Source organism: Bos javanicus, chromosome 1 (assembly GCF_032452875.1).
Source record: "Bos javanicus breed banteng chromosome 1, ARS-OSU_banteng_1.0, whole genome shotgun sequence".
NCBI classification, from domain to species: domain Eukaryota; kingdom Metazoa; phylum Chordata; class Mammalia; order Artiodactyla; family Bovidae; genus Bos; species Bos javanicus.
Genome location: NC_083868.1, coordinates 115370948 through 115389815, shown reverse-complemented (window position 1 = coordinate 115389815; position 18868 = coordinate 115370948). Strand labels below are relative to the sequence as shown.

At 36.6% G+C, this 18868-nt stretch overlaps 1 protein-coding gene across 42 annotated transcripts in view; it reads left to right on the top strand.

Moving 5' to 3' along the window:
- MBNL1 (muscleblind like splicing regulator 1) overlaps nucleotides 1–18868 on the top strand; it is a 221859-nt gene that overhangs the window by 87822 nt on the left and 115169 nt on the right. For 2 of the 42 annotated variants that reach the window (XM_061418528.1, XM_061418330.1), the window contains exon 2: nucleotides 13253–13368. The exons of 39 other annotated variants lie outside the window; for them this stretch is intronic. In XM_061418528.1, the coding sequence (XP_061274512.1) occupies nucleotides 13363–13368 (6 nt within the window). In that variant the 5' untranslated portion in view covers nucleotides 13253–13362. Of the gene's footprint in view, nucleotides 1–13252; nucleotides 13369–15805; nucleotides 17526–18868 lie in introns of those variants that run through there. One more of the 42 variants, XM_061418448.1, reaches the window with a different exon arrangement.

Here is an 18868-nt window from a genome sequence, read left to right as displayed (position 1 = left end):
GATTATAGAAATCCACTATGATGACTAGTAGCAGTTTTAGAAAAGATCAGCAGTTAAATAAGAATAATTTTTTAAAGTATGAATACATAGATTAAAAGATGTTGTGTTAGTTTCTACTGTAAAGCAGTAGACCACACATTTCATTAAAAATTGACATAGACACTTCTTTGACAGGCCTGTTTCATTCAAAGAAATGAAAACTAGCATTGTATCTAGAACAGCAAAATCACTTGAATTTTCACTTCTCAACTTGATATCACAAAGATAAAAATACACACCTGTAGTCTTCATCCCAGTCTAGTAACTGGGCTGAAAAAAGGTCCATTTAGTTAAGTAGCCAAATTGGTTGTTGGAGTTATTTTATGTACTAGGTGACAATATTGCTGATTGATTTTTTTCATTTTTATAATCATTTATTCTGTGAATTTTTCTCCCTAAGGCGGTGAACTGAAAAAGTGACATCTTTTCTGCCATTGATAAGCATTATGAGTAGAAATCAATAGTTAAATTGACCCAATAAAAGATGCCTGGGACCTACTATTGAGATGATAACATCAGAAACCAACGTATATAGACTCTAACAAGGCTCAGAAGCATCCTTTGCTTTTGTTTTGCATACGTATTAAGTAGCACAAGGCTTCCCTGATAGCTCAGTTGGTAAAGAATCCGCCTGCAATGCAGGAGACCCTGGTTCGATTCCTGGATTGGGAAGATCCCCTGGAGAAGGGAAATGCTACTCACTCCAGGGTTCTGGCCTGGAAAATTTCACGGACTGTGTAGTCCACGGGGTCGCAAAGAGTTGGACACAACTGAGCAACTTTCACTTTCTTTCAAGTAACGTAAGACAGTGCTCATGAATTGCATCCTTTTTTTCCTAGAGAGTCTGTATAAGCCAGGATTCTGTTCATTAATAGATAGGCTGCAGTCCATACCATGTGCCAAAAACAGGTATATACTTGCTTAAAGTTTGCTAGATGTTTGTAACACATTAGTGTAGAATTTATCTTTTTTACTTTGCCAATCACCAGCTGCTTTTCTTTGGCATTGTATTCACATTCTGTGTAAAAAATAGATTTTATATTTCACTTGTAATTTATCTAGATATATTTATTTATTGGACACTTGTGAAGTGATAAAGGAACTTTATAAGGAGAAAGGATCAATATATTAATATTAATAATTCTAACTCCCTTCATATACAAATGCAAAATTGATCTAACTGTGCTTATTCGGTCAGTGCTGTTGTTAAATGGATAACCTGAAGGAATATTTTCAAATCAATGGTGTACATAACACTAATATTAATAATTGGAACTCCTTTTCTACATATATCTGTATGTTCTTTAAATATAGATAAGATACATCTAGATCTGTGAGTAATTGGCTTTTTTTCCTCCTTTCTTCTGATCAGTGTCATTCTGCCCCTTTTATACGATAGGTAATTTGTAAAGCAGATGGTATGCAAAAACAATCCCCCTCTTCTTTTTTTGGTTGTAATGACTGTTGCTGACCAAAATCAAGTAATTTCTCTAAACCATGCTTTCACTTTTATGCTTCTCTAGTCAGAAATAAATCATCTTGTGTGCTCCCTGAGGGAGGAATAGTTTAGCAGGGAATCACTTAATAATCACTGTTCATTAATCACATAGAAAGAATCCTTTTTTTAATGTCAACTCTGTCATTCATATAAAATGTATATTTCCTTGAATTACTTGTTCATTCTCATTGCTTTTCATACATTTCATTATACTCCTTGTGTGAAGTCGCTCAGTCATGTCCGACTCTTTGTGACCCCATGGACTATAGCCTACCAGGTTCCTCCATCCATGGGATTTTCCAAGCAAGAATACTGGAGTAGGTTGCCATTTTCTTCTCCAGGAGATCTTCCCGACCCAGGGATTGAACCCAGGTCTCCCGCATTGTAGGCAGACGCTTTACCGTCTGAGCCACCAGGGAAGCTCTTAGGAGCTCATTAATTTCAACTCTAAATTGAATGTTGCTTATGTACAGAGTCTGTGAATAACAAGAGATAGCAGTGGCACCTTTTCTTTGATTTACTTGTTATCTTCTGATCAAATGAATAGCCTGTTGATTCAGCTCTCTCCCTGCATAGCTTGTTGAAGGCTGCAGGGAGTGGTATGGTGGAGTTGGCTTACTTAAGACCTCTTCCTAACTCCAGGTTAAGTGACGTCATATTGGCAGCCTAGACTTGGCCATGGTGGGAGGATTTACACTGTGGAAATTGGCAAATGCTACAACTCCCTCCTCAGAAAGCCACTTATTAAACACTTAGCAGCACCCACTGGTTATAGAATTATCTCTTCTTTTTTGAACAATTGTTGGACCATGTGGAATAGCCGTGTAGAATTTTCTTTCCAGATATCTTCTTTCTCTGCTGTTTTATTTCTTTCCAGATACTTTCTTTCTATCCCACTTGCCAGTGGAGTAACTGAGCAAATTACTTATGCTTTCTGTGTCCTGGTGTCCTTATCTGTAGGAGAGGGATAATAATGGTACCTGCCTTGGGATGGATATGATGTTGAATAAGAAATATACTTTTCTCAGTCTAATAGCAAAATGCTTGATGTACAATGAACACACAAGTAGCATTACTGTTTACCTCTCTGTACTTTAATTAATAGGTATTTATTGATTCTTTACTAAGTACTTAATATTTTGCTTAGTTCAGTGGGTCATTGATCAAGACTCAGTGCCTCTAACCATGAGTATTAGCCTTCGTGCTCTATGGTTAAAGCCTTCCTTTTTTGCTGTCCCAACCCAATGTCTTCTCTTTTTTTTTTCTGTTTTTCTTCTCAGTGCTTTTTTCTTCTTGTATGAGTTTTGCAAACTTTCTTCATACTTAGATTCAGTTTATACATGACCTCTTTCTAAGAAGCTTCTCCTCAAACCCGCCCTGGTCATGCTATTGTCCTGCCTTCTTATTTCTGTAATGCACCCAGTTCATTTCTCCATCACTGTCTTCGGCACATGAATTCTAATTACATGCATCTTCCTCCCTCTCTGGATTTCAGTGCATGACATGTGACCTACCACCTTCGTGTTTTTGTCACTTAGTGAAATACTTGTTACGTAATAGACTCCATTGAAAAGAATGTCTGAATGGTTGTTGGTTGAAGGAATACGAGACTTTGCTCCTAAAGACCTTATTACTTGGTTGAAGAGATGCTAGTATACCCATGTGACATGAAGGTGAACAAGAAAGCATTTTATAATGATATCTATATTTGTTTGAAAGTGAAAGTCGCTCAGTCGTGTCTGACTCTTTGTGACCCCAGGGATGCAAATTAAGTTTATAATTTATTTTCATATATACATTTTCCTGAAGTAGGAAAGGTCATTTACTTCCCTGTTACATACAGATTTTTATGTTCCCAAATATAAATGAATTGAGTTAGGTCAGTCAGGTCAAGTTTTAAGAAGCAGCACCTAGCTTGTCAACCATGTTTTGCTTTTGTTCTATTTCTGAATCAGAAATACAGAAGAAGGTTTGGTTATTCTTATAGGCAATACTTTGTTTTCATTTTCTTTCCCTTCTTTGGGAAGCTTTAAGAAATTACTATGGTATTATCCTCCAATTAAAAAAATAAAAATTTAAAAAATTAGAGAAACACAAAAACAAAAAATTTGTATAGTGATATTTAAGCATATACAGAATTAGAGAAATATTGTAACACCTCCTGTGTATATATCAATCAGTATTTTGTATGCATGCATCCATGTGAACATTTTGTGTTTAATTTATTACCTTCCAGGTACCTTTTGTCCCTGGCGTCTTTTTTTATGTTCCCCTGATATCTTTTAAAACAAATCTCAGACATTCTTATCAGTTTACTTATATGTATGTAGGAACTTTATGTATTAATAACTTGTTTTAAATATAACATTTACGAATCTATCAATATTGATAATAATTTCATTGTATCACTTAATTCCCAGTTTACATTCAACATTTTCCCAATTATCACAACACATCTTTTTACAAATAGATCGCTCAGATGACCATCTAAAAAATACCTATCTAGATTTTATGTCTTTCAAGATTCTTTTCATCTATAATAATTCCTGCTCCTTTTCCCCTTCATGCTTTATTTGTTGAGAAAAATCAGGTCATTGTCCTAGAGAATATTTGAGATTCTGAATTTAGCTAATTGCTTCCCAATAGTATCATTTAGCTTGTTCTCCCATCACCCTTATTTTCTGTAGACTAGAAATTAAAACTAGAATTGAATTTGATTTTAATGCTACTGCTTATTATTTGGTAAGAATATTTCCCACCTGGTGCTGTGTACTTCCAGTTGCATCCCATCAGGAGGGAATAAATTCATTTCTCTCCACTTTTAATGATGTTAAAATCTATCAGTAAGTTCAGGTAAACTTGGGCCAGTTCCTATAAAGTTCTCCATCAGATCTAGATCCAGTGGTTTTACTCCACTGCTGAGCTTTTTCATAGCACCATGATTTTGTTAGGGATTGTAAAGCAGTGACTTTTAATTATATTATTCTTGCTGCATTTATTACCTGAAATTTTTCTATGAAGGGCTTTGCCATAGTATCTAGTTGGCAGTTCCATAATACAATTTATAGCAAAACATGATGGAGAAAGAAATGGCAACCCACTCCAGTATTCTTGCCTAGAGAATCCTGTGGACAGAGGAGCTGGTGGGCTGCTGTCCATAGGGTCGCATGGAGTCGGACACGACTGAAGCGACTTAGCATGCATGCATGCATTGGAGAAGGAAATGGCAACCCACTCCAGTGTTCTTGCCTGGAGAATCCCAGGGATGGAGGAGCCTGGTGGGCTGCCATCTGTGGGGTCACACAGAGTCAGACACAACTGAAGTGGCTTAATAGCAGCAGCAGCAAAAGATGGAGAAATGCATGATTTTTTATTTACCAATATTCAGAATCAGACATTAACTTCTAATAATAAAGTGAAATACAGTTATAGTCAAAGTATTCTAACACATTTTTACAAAATTTCCCTTATGGAAGTTCTTTGATTTTTTTTTTTTTTTTTGGATGAATGCATTTTGATAACATTACTTCTCATGGAAAGTTCCCTTTCCTTTCTGTTTACTGTAAATATACTGCTATCTGATTGAGTCTGTTCTCTCAAAAGTTATTTGTTGCTCATCCTTTTTTTTTTGGTAAGCACCTGGTTAGGCTAGACTTAGAATGTAGACACTGGCCCAGCTTTTTCACAGAATATATAGTTTCAGTTTGTTTCCTATTCATAATATGATGTGATTAAAAAAAAACAAATGTGTCTATGAATCTGTTTTTGCTTACTCTCATATTTGGTGTCCTGTATTACACATTTTTAACAAACAATATTTTTAGTTGATTTTAGAGACCCTGGCCCTAGTCTCTGAAATAAAAACAGTAAAGAGATTTGAAAGTTGTTACTGCTGACCCAAAGAAAAATTAAGTATCTGCATATTGGGCACTCTATGTGACAAAAGAGGAAGTTTTTATTTTTATTATTTGGAAAGGTAAGAAGAGGGAATAATGAGACCTCCATAAGACAAAAGACAAAAATTAATGCTTAAGATCCTGTGCTGTCTTAACACAAGCAAGTATTTGAACTTAGTTTGACTTCTGTATTCAGGAACCGAGGGTGACATTTTATGGATGTCTTTATCTCCTATAATTAAAATATGTTTTGTCAGGATTTTTTTTTAAGGTGTTTTGGATTTTAGAAAACATATATCTAAATGTTTGTGAACATCTTGTATGAATAGCCCGTGTAAATGGTACTAGTAAGACCCTCCTTTCTCTACAGGATTTGTGTTTCAGTTCAGTTCAGTTCAGTTCAGTCACTCAGTCGTGTCTGACTCTTTGCGACCCCATGAATTGCAGCACGCCAGGCCTCCCTGTCCATCACCAACCATCACCAACTCCCAGAGTTCACCCAAACTCATGTCCATCGAATCGGTGATGTCATCCAGCCATCTCATCCTCTGTTGTCGCCTTCTTCTCCTGCCCCTAATCCCTCCCAACATCAGAGTCTTTTCCAATGAGTCAACTCTTCGCATAAGGTGGCCAAAGGATTGGAGTTACAGCTTCAGTATCAGTCCTTCCAATGAACACCCAGGACTGATCTCCTTTAGGATGGACTGGTTGGATCTCCTTGAAGCCCAAGGGACTCTCAAGAGTCTTCTCCAACACCACAGTTCAAAAGCATCAATTCTTCAGCACTCAGCTTTCTTCACAGTCCAACTCTCACATCCATACATGACCACTGGAAAAATCATAGCCTTGACTAGACGGACCTTTGTTGGCACAGTAATGTCTCTGCTTTTGAATATGCTATCTAGATTGGTCATAACTTTTCCTTCCAAGGAGGAAGAGTCTTTTAATTTCATGGCTGCAGTCGCCATCTGCAGTGATTTTGGAGCCCCTCAACATAAGCCTGACACTGTTTCCACTGTTTCCCCATCTATTTCCCATGAAGTGATGGGACCAGATGCCGTATCTTAGTTTTCTGAATGTTGAGCTTTAAGCCAGCTTTTTCACTCTCCTCTTTCACTTTCATCAAGAGGCTTTTTAGTAGCTCTTCACTTTCTGCCATAAGGGTGGTATCATCTGCATATCTGAGGTTATTGATATTTCTCCCAGCAATCTTGATTCCAGCTTGTGCTTCTTCCAGTCCAGCGTTTCTCATGATGTACTCTGCAGAGAAGTTAAATAATCAGGGTGACAATGTACAGCCTTGACAGACTCCTTTTCCTATTTGGAACCAGTCTGTTGTTCCATGTCCAGTTCTAACTGTTGCTTCCTGACCTGCATATAGGTTTCTCAAGAGGCAGGTCAGGTGGTCTGGTATTCCCATCTCTTGAGGGCACAATTGCACTCATCTCACACGCTAGTAGGAGAAGGCAATGGCACCCCACTTCAGCACTCTTGCCTGGAGAATCCCATGGACAGAGGAGCCTGGTGGGCCTCGGTCCATGGGGTTGCTAAGAGTCGGACAGGACTGAGCAACTTCACTTTCACTTTTCACCTTCTTACATTGGAGAAGGAAATGGCAACCCACTCCAGTGTTCTTGCCTGGAGAATCCCAGGGACGGGGGAGCCTGGTGGGCTGCCATCTATGGGGTCGCACAGAGTCGGGCACGACTGACGCGACTTAGCAGCAGCAGCATCACACGCTAGTAAAGTAATGCTCAAAATTCTCCAAGCCAGGCTTCAGCAATATTTGAACCTTGAACTTCCAGTTGTTCAAGCTGGTTTTAGAAAAGGCAGAGGAACCAGAGATCAAATTGCCAACATCTACTGGATTTGTGTTTAGGAGATAGCAAATACAATATCATGTTAAATTCACCAGAAAAATGTATTCTGCAAATCTGAGGTTATAATTTATATTGTTTTGCTAGACATGTGCTATTAATGTTGTAAATTTTGGGTATTATTTAAATAACCATTGTAATTCCAAAGTCTTCTCAGATATTTTCTCTGGAATAGAAACTCTTTTATTCATGTTCGGATAGTATGAAATAGCTTTATGATTAATTGAAATTCGAGTAAAAGGCAGATTCCTGGAATATCATTGAAAATACTTTTTTGCAATTGAAAATCAGGAAGATAGAGAAATTTTACAGTTGGCTTATAAGTCTGTGCTAACATGTTTTATGATGTTGCAGAGAAGTGCTGAGAGGCAAGAGATGTTTAAAAGCAGTAGTATTAGGTTTGCTTTGCTAGCACCTTATCAGGAAATTTGAGAGGCAAAAAACTAAACCCTTTAATTGTGGTATCTGGTAACTGAGGATTAAGCTGAATTTAACTTTGAAGATAAGAATTGATATTTATGTTATGTCAGTGGAAACAATAGCTGTATTTTTGACTTGAGGAAATTGCTTAATCTAAATAGCATGAAAGTTGACCCAGAAGTGTACTCATCCATAAATATTAACTGTTTGAATCTGTTGAAAACCGGAAGGCTAACGTCAAGGATACAGTAGTAAACTTCTAAAAGGAGTTGGTGAAAAGTAAATGTTATGCAGCACAAAAAGAATACCAGGGGGAAAATTGACAGAGAAGAATAACAGGAAGATTAGTCATTTCTGGAAGGAAAAAAAGGTGGGGAATGGGGGAAAAAGTATTTTAAACAGGAAGGGGGAACTGGAAGTACCAGTGCTAACAGACAGACAGGAGTTCATTACAGGGCAGAACTGGACTTTCAAAAAAAGGAATAATACTGGTCAAATTTAGTTACAACATATAATGTTTATGTCAATAGCAAACAAAAATAAAATGGAGACATTTTTCTGTTACGGATTCAGAGAAATAAAAGAAATGATGTTGAAATAAAAGAGCGATATTTACTCCTTGGCCAAACTGACCTGGCTTAAGTCACATATTAATGTTCAAGTGCATAAAGAAAACAGATTTCTTTTAAAACAGGCAAACATTCTACTGTTTTCAAGTGTTAGGTAAAACAAAAACATTCTGGATGTCTTAAAATAAGTGTGCTACTCGGTTTGAAATGATTTTCACTTATTGTTTACGTATCTGACAACAGAAGAGTTAACAATCTCCAAATACTTTAAGAACTGTTTCTATAAATTCTCAAAAATATAAATTTAACTCTATATATCAGATGAAGTATATATGTGTAACAGTCCCTATAACAGAAAACAAGAAAGTTAACATCACAAGTGGTATGTGTGTTGGTAGAATCCTATTAATCCTTCATTTCTGTTAGGGAACAGGTTTTGCTGGACACGTTTTCCAATCTCTCTGAATGTTCTCATCTGTCAAAGGGTAATATAATATATCTGCCTCCAAGGTGTGTAATAAGGATTAGATGAACTGGTAGACACAGACCTGGAAGTGGCATTTTGTCTTTCTACTTTTAATCCGATATCCAGATATTGAAACACAGGCTTGTATGACACATTTCCAACTAACCAACATGGGAAGATGCATCATTGTAGTAGAAGCTCTTATTGATGCCTTGATGCTTAAAATGTCATATGCTAGGTTACATAGGTATCCTTACTTGACATATAAAACTGTACTTCTGTTGGTCGTCCCTCAGTAACTACAGTAAACAGTAAATTACATAAAAAGTAGTTTTCAAGAAAGTAGATATCTCTAAGGTTACATAATCACAGCATCAGGACAAAATTTGTGTATTCATCTATTTAGAAAAAATATAAATGCAGAAAGTGGCTTATGTATATTGAAATAAAGATATCAAATTTTAAAAGGTTATCTAACTAATGTAACTTTAGAGACCCAAGACTACTGTTATTTTAGGTAACCACGTGAGACATATTCTATATCACTTCATTTATAGAAATATGATATGTAGTCAGGTAAGCATTTCCTGTTGATTTTATGATAAGTTGCAATGCTTTCATGACTCAGGTACACACACTTCCTGAGATAAAGTCTGATTCCAGCCTAGAATAACCAGTTTGCACGAACACCAAATACTACTAAAATGTTCTCTCTCTTTCTCCCTCTCTCGCTTTCTCCCCCTTTCTAACCTTACCCACATGCAGACAGACACTCTTTCCATATACACACACACCCAGCCTCCCAGGCATAATTTCGTAGGAAATGTTTATTTTCCCAACTACAGAAAACAAACCTTATCTCAAACACTGAAAGTCCTTCCTTTTCCTGGTTTGGAAACACTAAGTTATACTTGGGGATTTTCTTTAGCCAGCATTTAGGTTTATTTCAAGCTTAAAAAGTTGTGAGGACAAAATGACTCAGAAATTTGTAATGCGCAATTAAAGCTTTTCACTTTTAGGTCACCAGTACATATCTAGCTGACTTGTGTTAGTTAAGGATTGATTACAGTTGGTACGTTGTTTAATTTCCAGAAGAAGCTGGGAAGCTCACTGCAGCTTTTCCTGTTTTGATCTGTGTACGGGCTAGAGTTGGTGCTTATTAATATATTTCTTTGCAGATAAAGCCAAGTTCACAGAATTAAATAAAAGAGTCGACCTAGTAGGAGTTGATGAGTAAGAAGCTATTAATTTAGTCATCCACAAACATATATTTATTGTCTGACACCTCAGAATCATATTTCTAAATTTTTAATTGCAATCACTGACAGCAAGAAGTAAGAACTGTAACTTCAATAGATAAGACAAAGATTCAGAATGACTGTATACATATATAAAATATATTTATGTATATTCATATGAAATACAGATGACTGCATCAATGAGTCATGATCTTCCTAGTCTGTCACTCAGTAGTGCCAAAGTCATAAAATCATTTGTTATGTTCTGTCTATGTAAAAGCCCATGGAATTATTTTATTTTTTCCCACCCAAAAAAATTGCAGAATCTATTTCTAAAAATCTTGAATAACTTGTTTTAATTCAGTGTTAACATTGGACATTGAGATAAGTTTAAATCTTGTTGTCAGCAAAGAGAAAAATCAAGCTTATGTGGACACAGTCTATACTTCCAATTCCTAAGGATTTCTGCAGAGAAGGTAGTTGTCTAGAAATACGGTAAAGAATTGTCATCTTCCTTCTGTGGAAACTTTTGATTGTAAAAATAATTGAAAGTAGGCTCTAATGCATCACCCCAGGCTGTGCCACGTGGGTATGTAAATTTCTTCCTGCTAAATGCCACCAAATGGCTGCATTGCTTACAGCTGGTGGCTAAATTCTGACACAGGGTAGATACCTTTACCATAAGTATATTTTCTCTCTGAAGTTTTCATGGATTCTTATGGTAATTTATATCAGGTTAAAGCCATAAAAAGCTAAAGTTGGCCAAAATTTGTCCAGAGAGTTAGACTTGCTGCCAAATTAATTGCTTGGTCTCAGTATTCTTATTGGTTTCTCAGACTTACACATGGCTCCCTAGATGCTTGATTTGAGCTGTCTGACATTCCCCAGATGGCTTTGTGTCTTTAAGAGCTAATTTAAAGAAGGTCATTTCAGCTGCTGAATATTCAAGGAAGTATCCTGGTCTAAGGTTGGTTGCAGCCGGTGTCTCAAGGGATGAACCTTGGATTTCTGAAGCTTTCTCTGAGCTCACAGTTATTGTCTTGGCCCTACACATGATCACATTTATTTGCCAAAGATGGGAATAAAAATAAATATGACTCTCAGCAGTGGTAATCCCCCCAAAAAGAATGACTGACACTATGAGGATAATAATGTTACTACTCTGTTACTGCCTCTGAAGATATGATACATTGGAATAAAGTATGAAACTGAGTTTGTCCTTTTTAAAATCTGAGAATAAAACACTTGTAAATTCCTTAAATTAGTAAGCATCATTAAGAAAAATGATAGAATTGTGTATTGTGTAAGCTTATCTACTTGTTAGTTGCTCAGTCGTATCCAACTCTTTGTGACCCTGTGGGCTGTAGCCTGCCAGGCTCCTCTGTCCATGGAATTCTCCAGTCAAGAATACTGGATTGGGTAGCCATTCTCTTCTCCAGGGGATCTTCCCAACCCAGGGATCGAACCTGGGTCTCCTCCATTGCAGGCAGATTCTTTACCATCTGAGTCACCAGGGTGTATGACATTATGTACTTCATACCTATGTTTTTGAAAAGGAGCAGGGGTAGATGATCCTTCTCCCACCAGGGTTCTGGCCAGAGCTGACGTTTCTTATCTCCTTTATTTAAGAATCTAACATGTAATCAGCTTTCAGGAGGCAATAGAGGGTAGGCGTAGGCACAAAACCACTTCAGGAACTACATTCCCTGAATCCAGAGTTTACATTTGCTGTTTACAATTCCTATGACCTTTGGCAATGTCCTTAACATTCTTACCCCCCTAAATAGGAACATATTTACCTTATTGAGTTGTTTTGAATCTTGAAGAAGTAGAGGACTTACGAAATTCTAGGGCACACAATAAGTACCATATACATATGATCTGTTTACCTAAACTTTGTAAACCAGAACTGATCCTGCAGTTTTCACAACATGTTTAAGAGCTCCTGGCCTGGAACTATGTATAACCTGGATTCAGTGATCATTTTTGAGCCCTGTGACCTTAAACATGTGACATAACTTGACTGAGCCTCAGTTTTCTCATTTGCAAAATGGGGCAGTAATAATATCTGATTTTGTTGCTGCGAAGATTAAATGGAATAACACACGTAAAGTAATGAGTGCCTGGCACTTCTTGGGTATGTGGTATGTGTTAATTACTGTTCTGATTTTTACTTTGGTGTTTAGGTGAACATGTGAAGTATTGATACATGAGCAACATGTATGTATCTGTGTATGTAGGGTTTCATACAGGTTTCACACATCAGAATCTGTGTATGTAGGGTTTCAGTTTTGCTAATGAGAATTATTGTTATTTACTATGCAGAGAATAAATGTGTCAGTGTTTATAATTATTTTCTAATAAGTAAATAACATTTACTTATTAGGAGAATAATAGTAATGTGTTTTTCACTTACCCTTTGTTAGACTATTTAGATTTTTTAAAAAATCTTAATTTTTTTTTTTAATCTGTGAGATTTGAGCTCTGGATAAATTAGTTAAATAAAGTAAATGTTTTGTTAGTGATTTACCTTCTATGTCCAGACATATTCTAGCCACTCGTTAAGTTGAGTGCCACTGGGAGGAAAAGCAACTCATCAATAACATAAAAATGGGAATGAAAGAGAGAAGCAGAGAAGACATTGCTTCTTCTGTAAAATAAAGTTCATGAGTCCTGATATTTCCCCATCTGTCGGGAGTGTTGTAAAGATTATGAAAACATAAGCATTTGTAAAATGTAATTTTATGCCAGAAAGGCAAATAGAGTATTATGAAAGAAATGACCAAAGTTGCATGATGACATTCATTTCATATGGTAACATCCTTTTTTTCATTAACAGGAAATGTTAGGGCAAAGTACCTGCTTCTTAGGAGTGGGAAAAGTAAACAAAAATTGAACAAAGATTCATCAAGTCTTCTTTGTGATAAAGTAAATCTTTAAAACTGTTGTTTTCCATAGAATTAAAAATGTGGAATTTCATAGTAAAAGTATATTTATCACCTTGTTTGGGGAGCAGATTTTAAGCACGATCACAGGAAAACACCTGTTTTGACACTCTGTGGGGAAGGCGCAAACATACGGGCAAACTCTGTCTAGGTGTAGAGTAAACAAGAATGCTTTGGCTAGCATCCTGCAAGGAGTCGGGTCTAAATGGTCTGCTCCAGCTTCTGCTGCTGCTGCTGCTGCTAATATTGCTGGGAAGGACAAGTGGCTGACCTGGCATATCCTTTACTCTTGGTGCTGCCCCAGTCACTCAGGAAATGTTGTTTAAGGGAACCTCCTGGATCCTTTTCATGGCACCATGGCAAGAAGAAGCAGTATCTTATCTATTGAAGATAAAGCATGGAATTGGCTAATGGATGCTGGTGAGTGAATAAGGCAAGTGGGGAGCCAGTTTACTAAGATACCTTTTGGGCAGACCCGCTCTCTTGAGGACTGAGGTGGCGTCCCTGGGAAAATGGCATCTATAGTCTGAATCTCAGAACTTTGTTTTAGAAAGAAATCATAGTTTTAACACTGGTGACCTGATCCATGATACCATATATGTTCCATTAATAAAATTCATATTTATTCCCAGCTTGACCACTTGAAAGTTCTAATCCTGAAGTTTGTTAGCTGTCTCAGTATATGGAGTAGATGTTATTTCTTAGGCCCTGTTTAATCTTCATTCTTGTTTTTCACTTGACCCACAGTGATTTTTTTTTTAAATAACTTTTCAGTATATGAAAGAAATTATTTTTCCTTTCAAATCTAAATGAGCTACTCCTTTTTGCAACACAATAAGGATATAGAATTTTAAATTAAGAGACTGTATATTACATATAATTCTTGTCAGGAGTATTCTTTTCAATTCAAGATAATTATGTAAGGAAATTAGTAAGATACTGTTCATATTAGTCAGATAGTTGCTCAGGATAAATCTTTGACATGAGCACTAAAGAAATTTCGTTGCTCAGGATGAATCTTTGACATTAGCAATAAAGAAATTTCATTGCTAATGTATTTAATTGCCAATATAAGATAGTTCATTTGAGCGAGTTTCTTGATTGGTAAAATGAATAATTTGAATGAGCTAACCCACTCCAGACCTCCTGCCTGGAAAATTCCATGGACGGAGGCACCTGCTAGGCTGTACAGCCCATGGAATCGCAGAGTCTCACATGACTAAGCAACTTCACTTCTCATCTCAGTTTTTCTCACTCTGAAATTTTCTCACCCTAAAATTTCCTTTCCCCAAAGCAGAGGGGAAAGGATAATCCCCTCTGCTATTATAATCCCCCCTGTATTATAGTTTCTGATAATCCTACTTTGAGATTTGAAATACATATGTATCTCTTCCATCTTATAATTTATATCAGAAGGGAATATATGCCAATTAATTGTTTACCTGTATCTTTCATGAAAAGATTGGAAGATACAGAAATACCAAGTTTTTCATAGATGTGTAGACCATGTTTTTCCAGAATAATTAATCTATGATTAATAGGTATTTAATAAAAAACTTTGACAATCAAATTTAGGAGTTTACTCAGAGCATAGTAAAGGCCATGACAAGCCATGATTTTAATGTCATTTCAATTTTTAAGAACTCTATTTGACCATAACTGCCACTCCCCCATCATCTATGCTTTTTGAGAAGTGCCTTTTCACATGTGGCGGGACTATTCAGCCAGTAAATGTATATTGAGTACCTACTGAAGGACTAGCTGCCCACTCCAGTATTCTTGCATGGAGAATTCCATGGATGGAGGAGCCTGGTGGGCTGCAGACCATGGGATCACAAAGAGTTGTCACCGACTGAGTAACTAACACACACACACTACACCTACTATGTTCGCAGGTTAATGAGGTGCAGGAATACAATTGTAAGCACCTTTGTCAACAATTTCTTCCTTTGTGATGCTTAACAATAGGGAAGCAAACTTTGGTTTAGATTATCTAATCATATTACTTTTAGGAAGATACTTTAGTAGCAATATCATGTTTATTTTTAAAAAGCCACTACCGATTTTTCTATTTTCACTGACAATCCTGACATACTGTTCTGAAGTCTGAAGAGCTTATAATTGAATGGACTGTACTATTTTAATTGGCAACATTAATTCCGTTTCTTATCTTCTCTTCCACATTTCTTATTTGTATGTTTTAGTTTTTGTTGTTTAGATGATTGAAATTGATTTTCATGAGAGGGATTGAGAAAAGAGGTCAGAAAACAAACTGTAATTGATTTTTAAATATTTTATTTAAAGTCAGACTTACTACATTGAAAAAACGTCAGCTTCCATTTGGTTTCCACCATAGGGACTCACTTCATCTTTTCGTATGCAAACCTATCATATTGACATGATTGTGTCTTAAAAAATTAAACTTTAGTTCAAACAAACATCTGTCTCCACTTAGGCACTGTTTATACAATAAAGGTATTTTAAAAGGGAAATTCATATTCCTCATCCTCTTACACAATCTCAATTCTCTCAGATTTAAAATACTAGCTGCCTAGGCAGTACTTACTATTTTGTAGTATAAGGATTATTTCATTTTATAAAAATATCTGACCCTTAGTGACTTACTGGACATAAGTTTTGCCCAAGCAAGTGCTGCTTTTATTGCACGTATCCCACTCCAGTACTTTTGCCTGGAAAATCCCATGGACGGAGGAGCCTGGTGGGCTGCAGTCCATGGGGTTGCTAGAGTCGGACACGACTGAGCGACTTCACTTTCACTTTTCACTTTCATGCATTGGAGAAGGAAATGGCAACTCACTCCAGTGTTCTTGCCTGGAGAATCCCAAGGACAGGGGAGCCTGGTGGGCTGCCATCTATGGGGTCACACAGAGTTGGACACAACTGAAGCGACTTAGCAGCAGCAGCAGCAACATAATATATATGACATAACCACATGTATATGAGACTGGGGATGGAAGTCAGCGTTTCCCAACACACAATATTTGAGTTATTTGACACCAAGTAAATAGATTATTATTATTCTTCTAGTTAACTTGGACTTATATATATATATACACGCACACACATATGTATATATAAAAGTAAATACCCAAAGTCAAGATTACACACACAGAACTTCCATTAGGCAGTAGTATTTCTTTTCATTTAATTCTAAAACAATATAAAATATTATGCATGGTTAATTTGCTTCTCATCTTGAAACAGTGACAGTTCCTAAATGAGTCTGATCGTTTTAATTTTGATTCATATTAGGGATTATTAAAGTTCTATCAGAGTTTATATTTAGTCTCTAGCTTGATTTTATCCAGCTCATTAAAGCAAAATTGTCTTACGGTCTATCTCCTGTAACTGTTTAATATTTAACATTCACTTGGCTCCTCAAGATAAGTTCCTGAAGGTTTGTGAGCAGTTGAAGAGCTGTGAATAGTGGTTAACAAGCTATAGGTGTCTCCATGGAAAATAGAATATTGTGAAGCCCAAATTTAGGAGAATCTCAGTGAGTAGTTACCTGACAGAGCATTAAAAACTACTGAGTTAAGCTCATTTTTCTTTCTGCCTCCTCTCTTTTCTCTTTTTTCCATCTCTGCCTCATCTCTGAACACTCTTTGTTCACTACTTTTTCTTTTTATTCTTCTTATCTCATTGAATTCCTTCAGTCTCCCGTCATCTGATCATAATAGAAGGTGGTGTGTTTGATGAAACATGTTGTATTTAAAAAGCAGTTTTAATGGTTTCTCAATTTAAAAAATCAACTGGGTTTAACCTTCTTGCTGTCTTCTCATTTTCTCCTCTCATAGTGGATAACTTTGCCTTTTAATCTCTGTAGTCTTGTGGGTCAGCACCCTGTGACTTTTTTTGTATTTGTAAATTCCCTTATCTTAATATAAATGTTATAATAATGTGATTTAGGAATTTTATGCCACTTACTAGATTTTTAACCTCAACGCCAGTAGACATACTATAATGTGTCTTCCTTACTTTTCTTTCTAGAACTAGAGCTCCATCTCCCCCCTCAGCTGTGTTTTTGGCTGTATGTGGGATGCTAGAATGGCCTATCTTCGTGTATTTCGTTGCACTTTGCCATCGCTTCTTATGTTCTGTTGGTGAATTTTGGTGATTCTTTTCAAGCGCTTCTTGAGCTCTGTGCTAGTTGTTCCCATTCCCTTGTCCCCTTAGGGTCTTGTGCTGTGTGGTCATGTCTCCACTTCCTTGGCCCTGTCCACTGACAGACCCTTGGGTTCCCCGATGGCTGCCTCTGAACCCCTGTGAGGGCGGGAATATTCCTCCCCCTGCTGCTACAATTGAGCGCCCTGTGCTGGGTACCACGTTGCCCTCTACACCCGCTTTCAGTTGTTAAGGCTTCCCAAGCTTTGGCTGCGGCTCAGTGATCCTGCTGTCCAAACCCTCAAGCTTTCCTAGCCTCGACACTCAGTGGTAGCAGCAGGTGTTGGGATCTCTCCAAGCCCCTAAGACCCTGGGAGCAAGAGAATGGCCGTTTGACATAGACCTCAGGAGTTTACAAAGCACCAAGAAACCTCTGCAGAAGATGTGTAAAGGTAAGATTCCGATTTCTCCAGGAAGCTGCTCTAGATGCTAAAACAACCTACAGCCGTTGACTTAATGTAGACTCCATAGGTAGGCTATCCTTGGGCAGCTCTGTATCTGATGATAGAACCAAAGTAAAAACCACTTCTTTTAGGAATTTGGTGTAATAGTCACATTTCTATTTGATTTTATTTAGATTAAACTTGATGATGAATAGTTTTTTAAAAAATACTTTTTCCATCATTTGAAGTGGAACTTGTGAAGGACCTTTTGGCTTTGTGTATCTTGTCAGAGAATCTTGTTGAGAGTGGAAACAGTTAAAAATAAAATAGAAAGTGTGTATTTTTCAAATGCCTGTATTTTATTTACCTCTCCATTCATGTTGAAAACCAGAAACATGAAATGGTTATTTCCTCACATTTTTCAAATTCAAATTCCAAAGTCCACAGTTAATTCAGAAGGAATGAGAAGGGCAGCTCAGTTCATGGTAGTGCCAGGATGCATTATTGTCCTTTGTCAAAAATTACTGCTTGTTGTTCTAAATGTAGCAGTCTCTTTTCTTTTAGAATTTAATTTCGTTTATTTTTTTTAAGAGATTATTTTCCTGCCTCTATTTCTTGGGGGAAGATTTTGCTCCATTTACATGTAAAATACTGGATTAAGAATACTTGTGGGGGGGTGTGAGGGATGGGAGAGAGCACAGCAGCATGTTGGAGTGAATGGCACAAATCATCTCTTCAGCATTATAGCTTTTTTGGCAACTGTCATTTATAAACTTTATTCTTTATTTTGCCTCCATTCATGGACATTATTCTGGAAAGTGTTATTAAGACACTTCTAATATGAGATCGTTGGCGGCCTTACTATCAATTCATGCCTTCTTTTTTCCTCCCTTTGTTTTCTTCTCAATAAGGACTTAATCTTTTAATTGATTCCCTGTAGTTGGAATCAAGGCTATTATTAGCTTACTGTCACACTGAAACACTTTCAATAACCAAAAATGTAACAGATTTTAAAAATGAAAAAGAAGTTTTGACCAACAGCTGTATAAAATGAAATAGAAGACTTATCTTTGATGGTGCTTATTTTAGCATGTGTATTTTTAAAACTAAAAGATGTTCAACCGAATATTTTATTTACAATCGAATTCAAGTTTTATTCCCTCTAGACTTTTGAAGCATAAGCAAATGGAATGTTCTGCTGTCTTTCAGTGCATCTAATTGAGTAATTGATTTCACATGTAAAAACAGAAAAGGGAAATTTTAATGCTTTGATTCTTAACATTTATAATGAGTTTACAGTTTTAAAAAATGTATGGCACCGTAGAAGTTAGGAGTTTGCATTATTCTCAAGT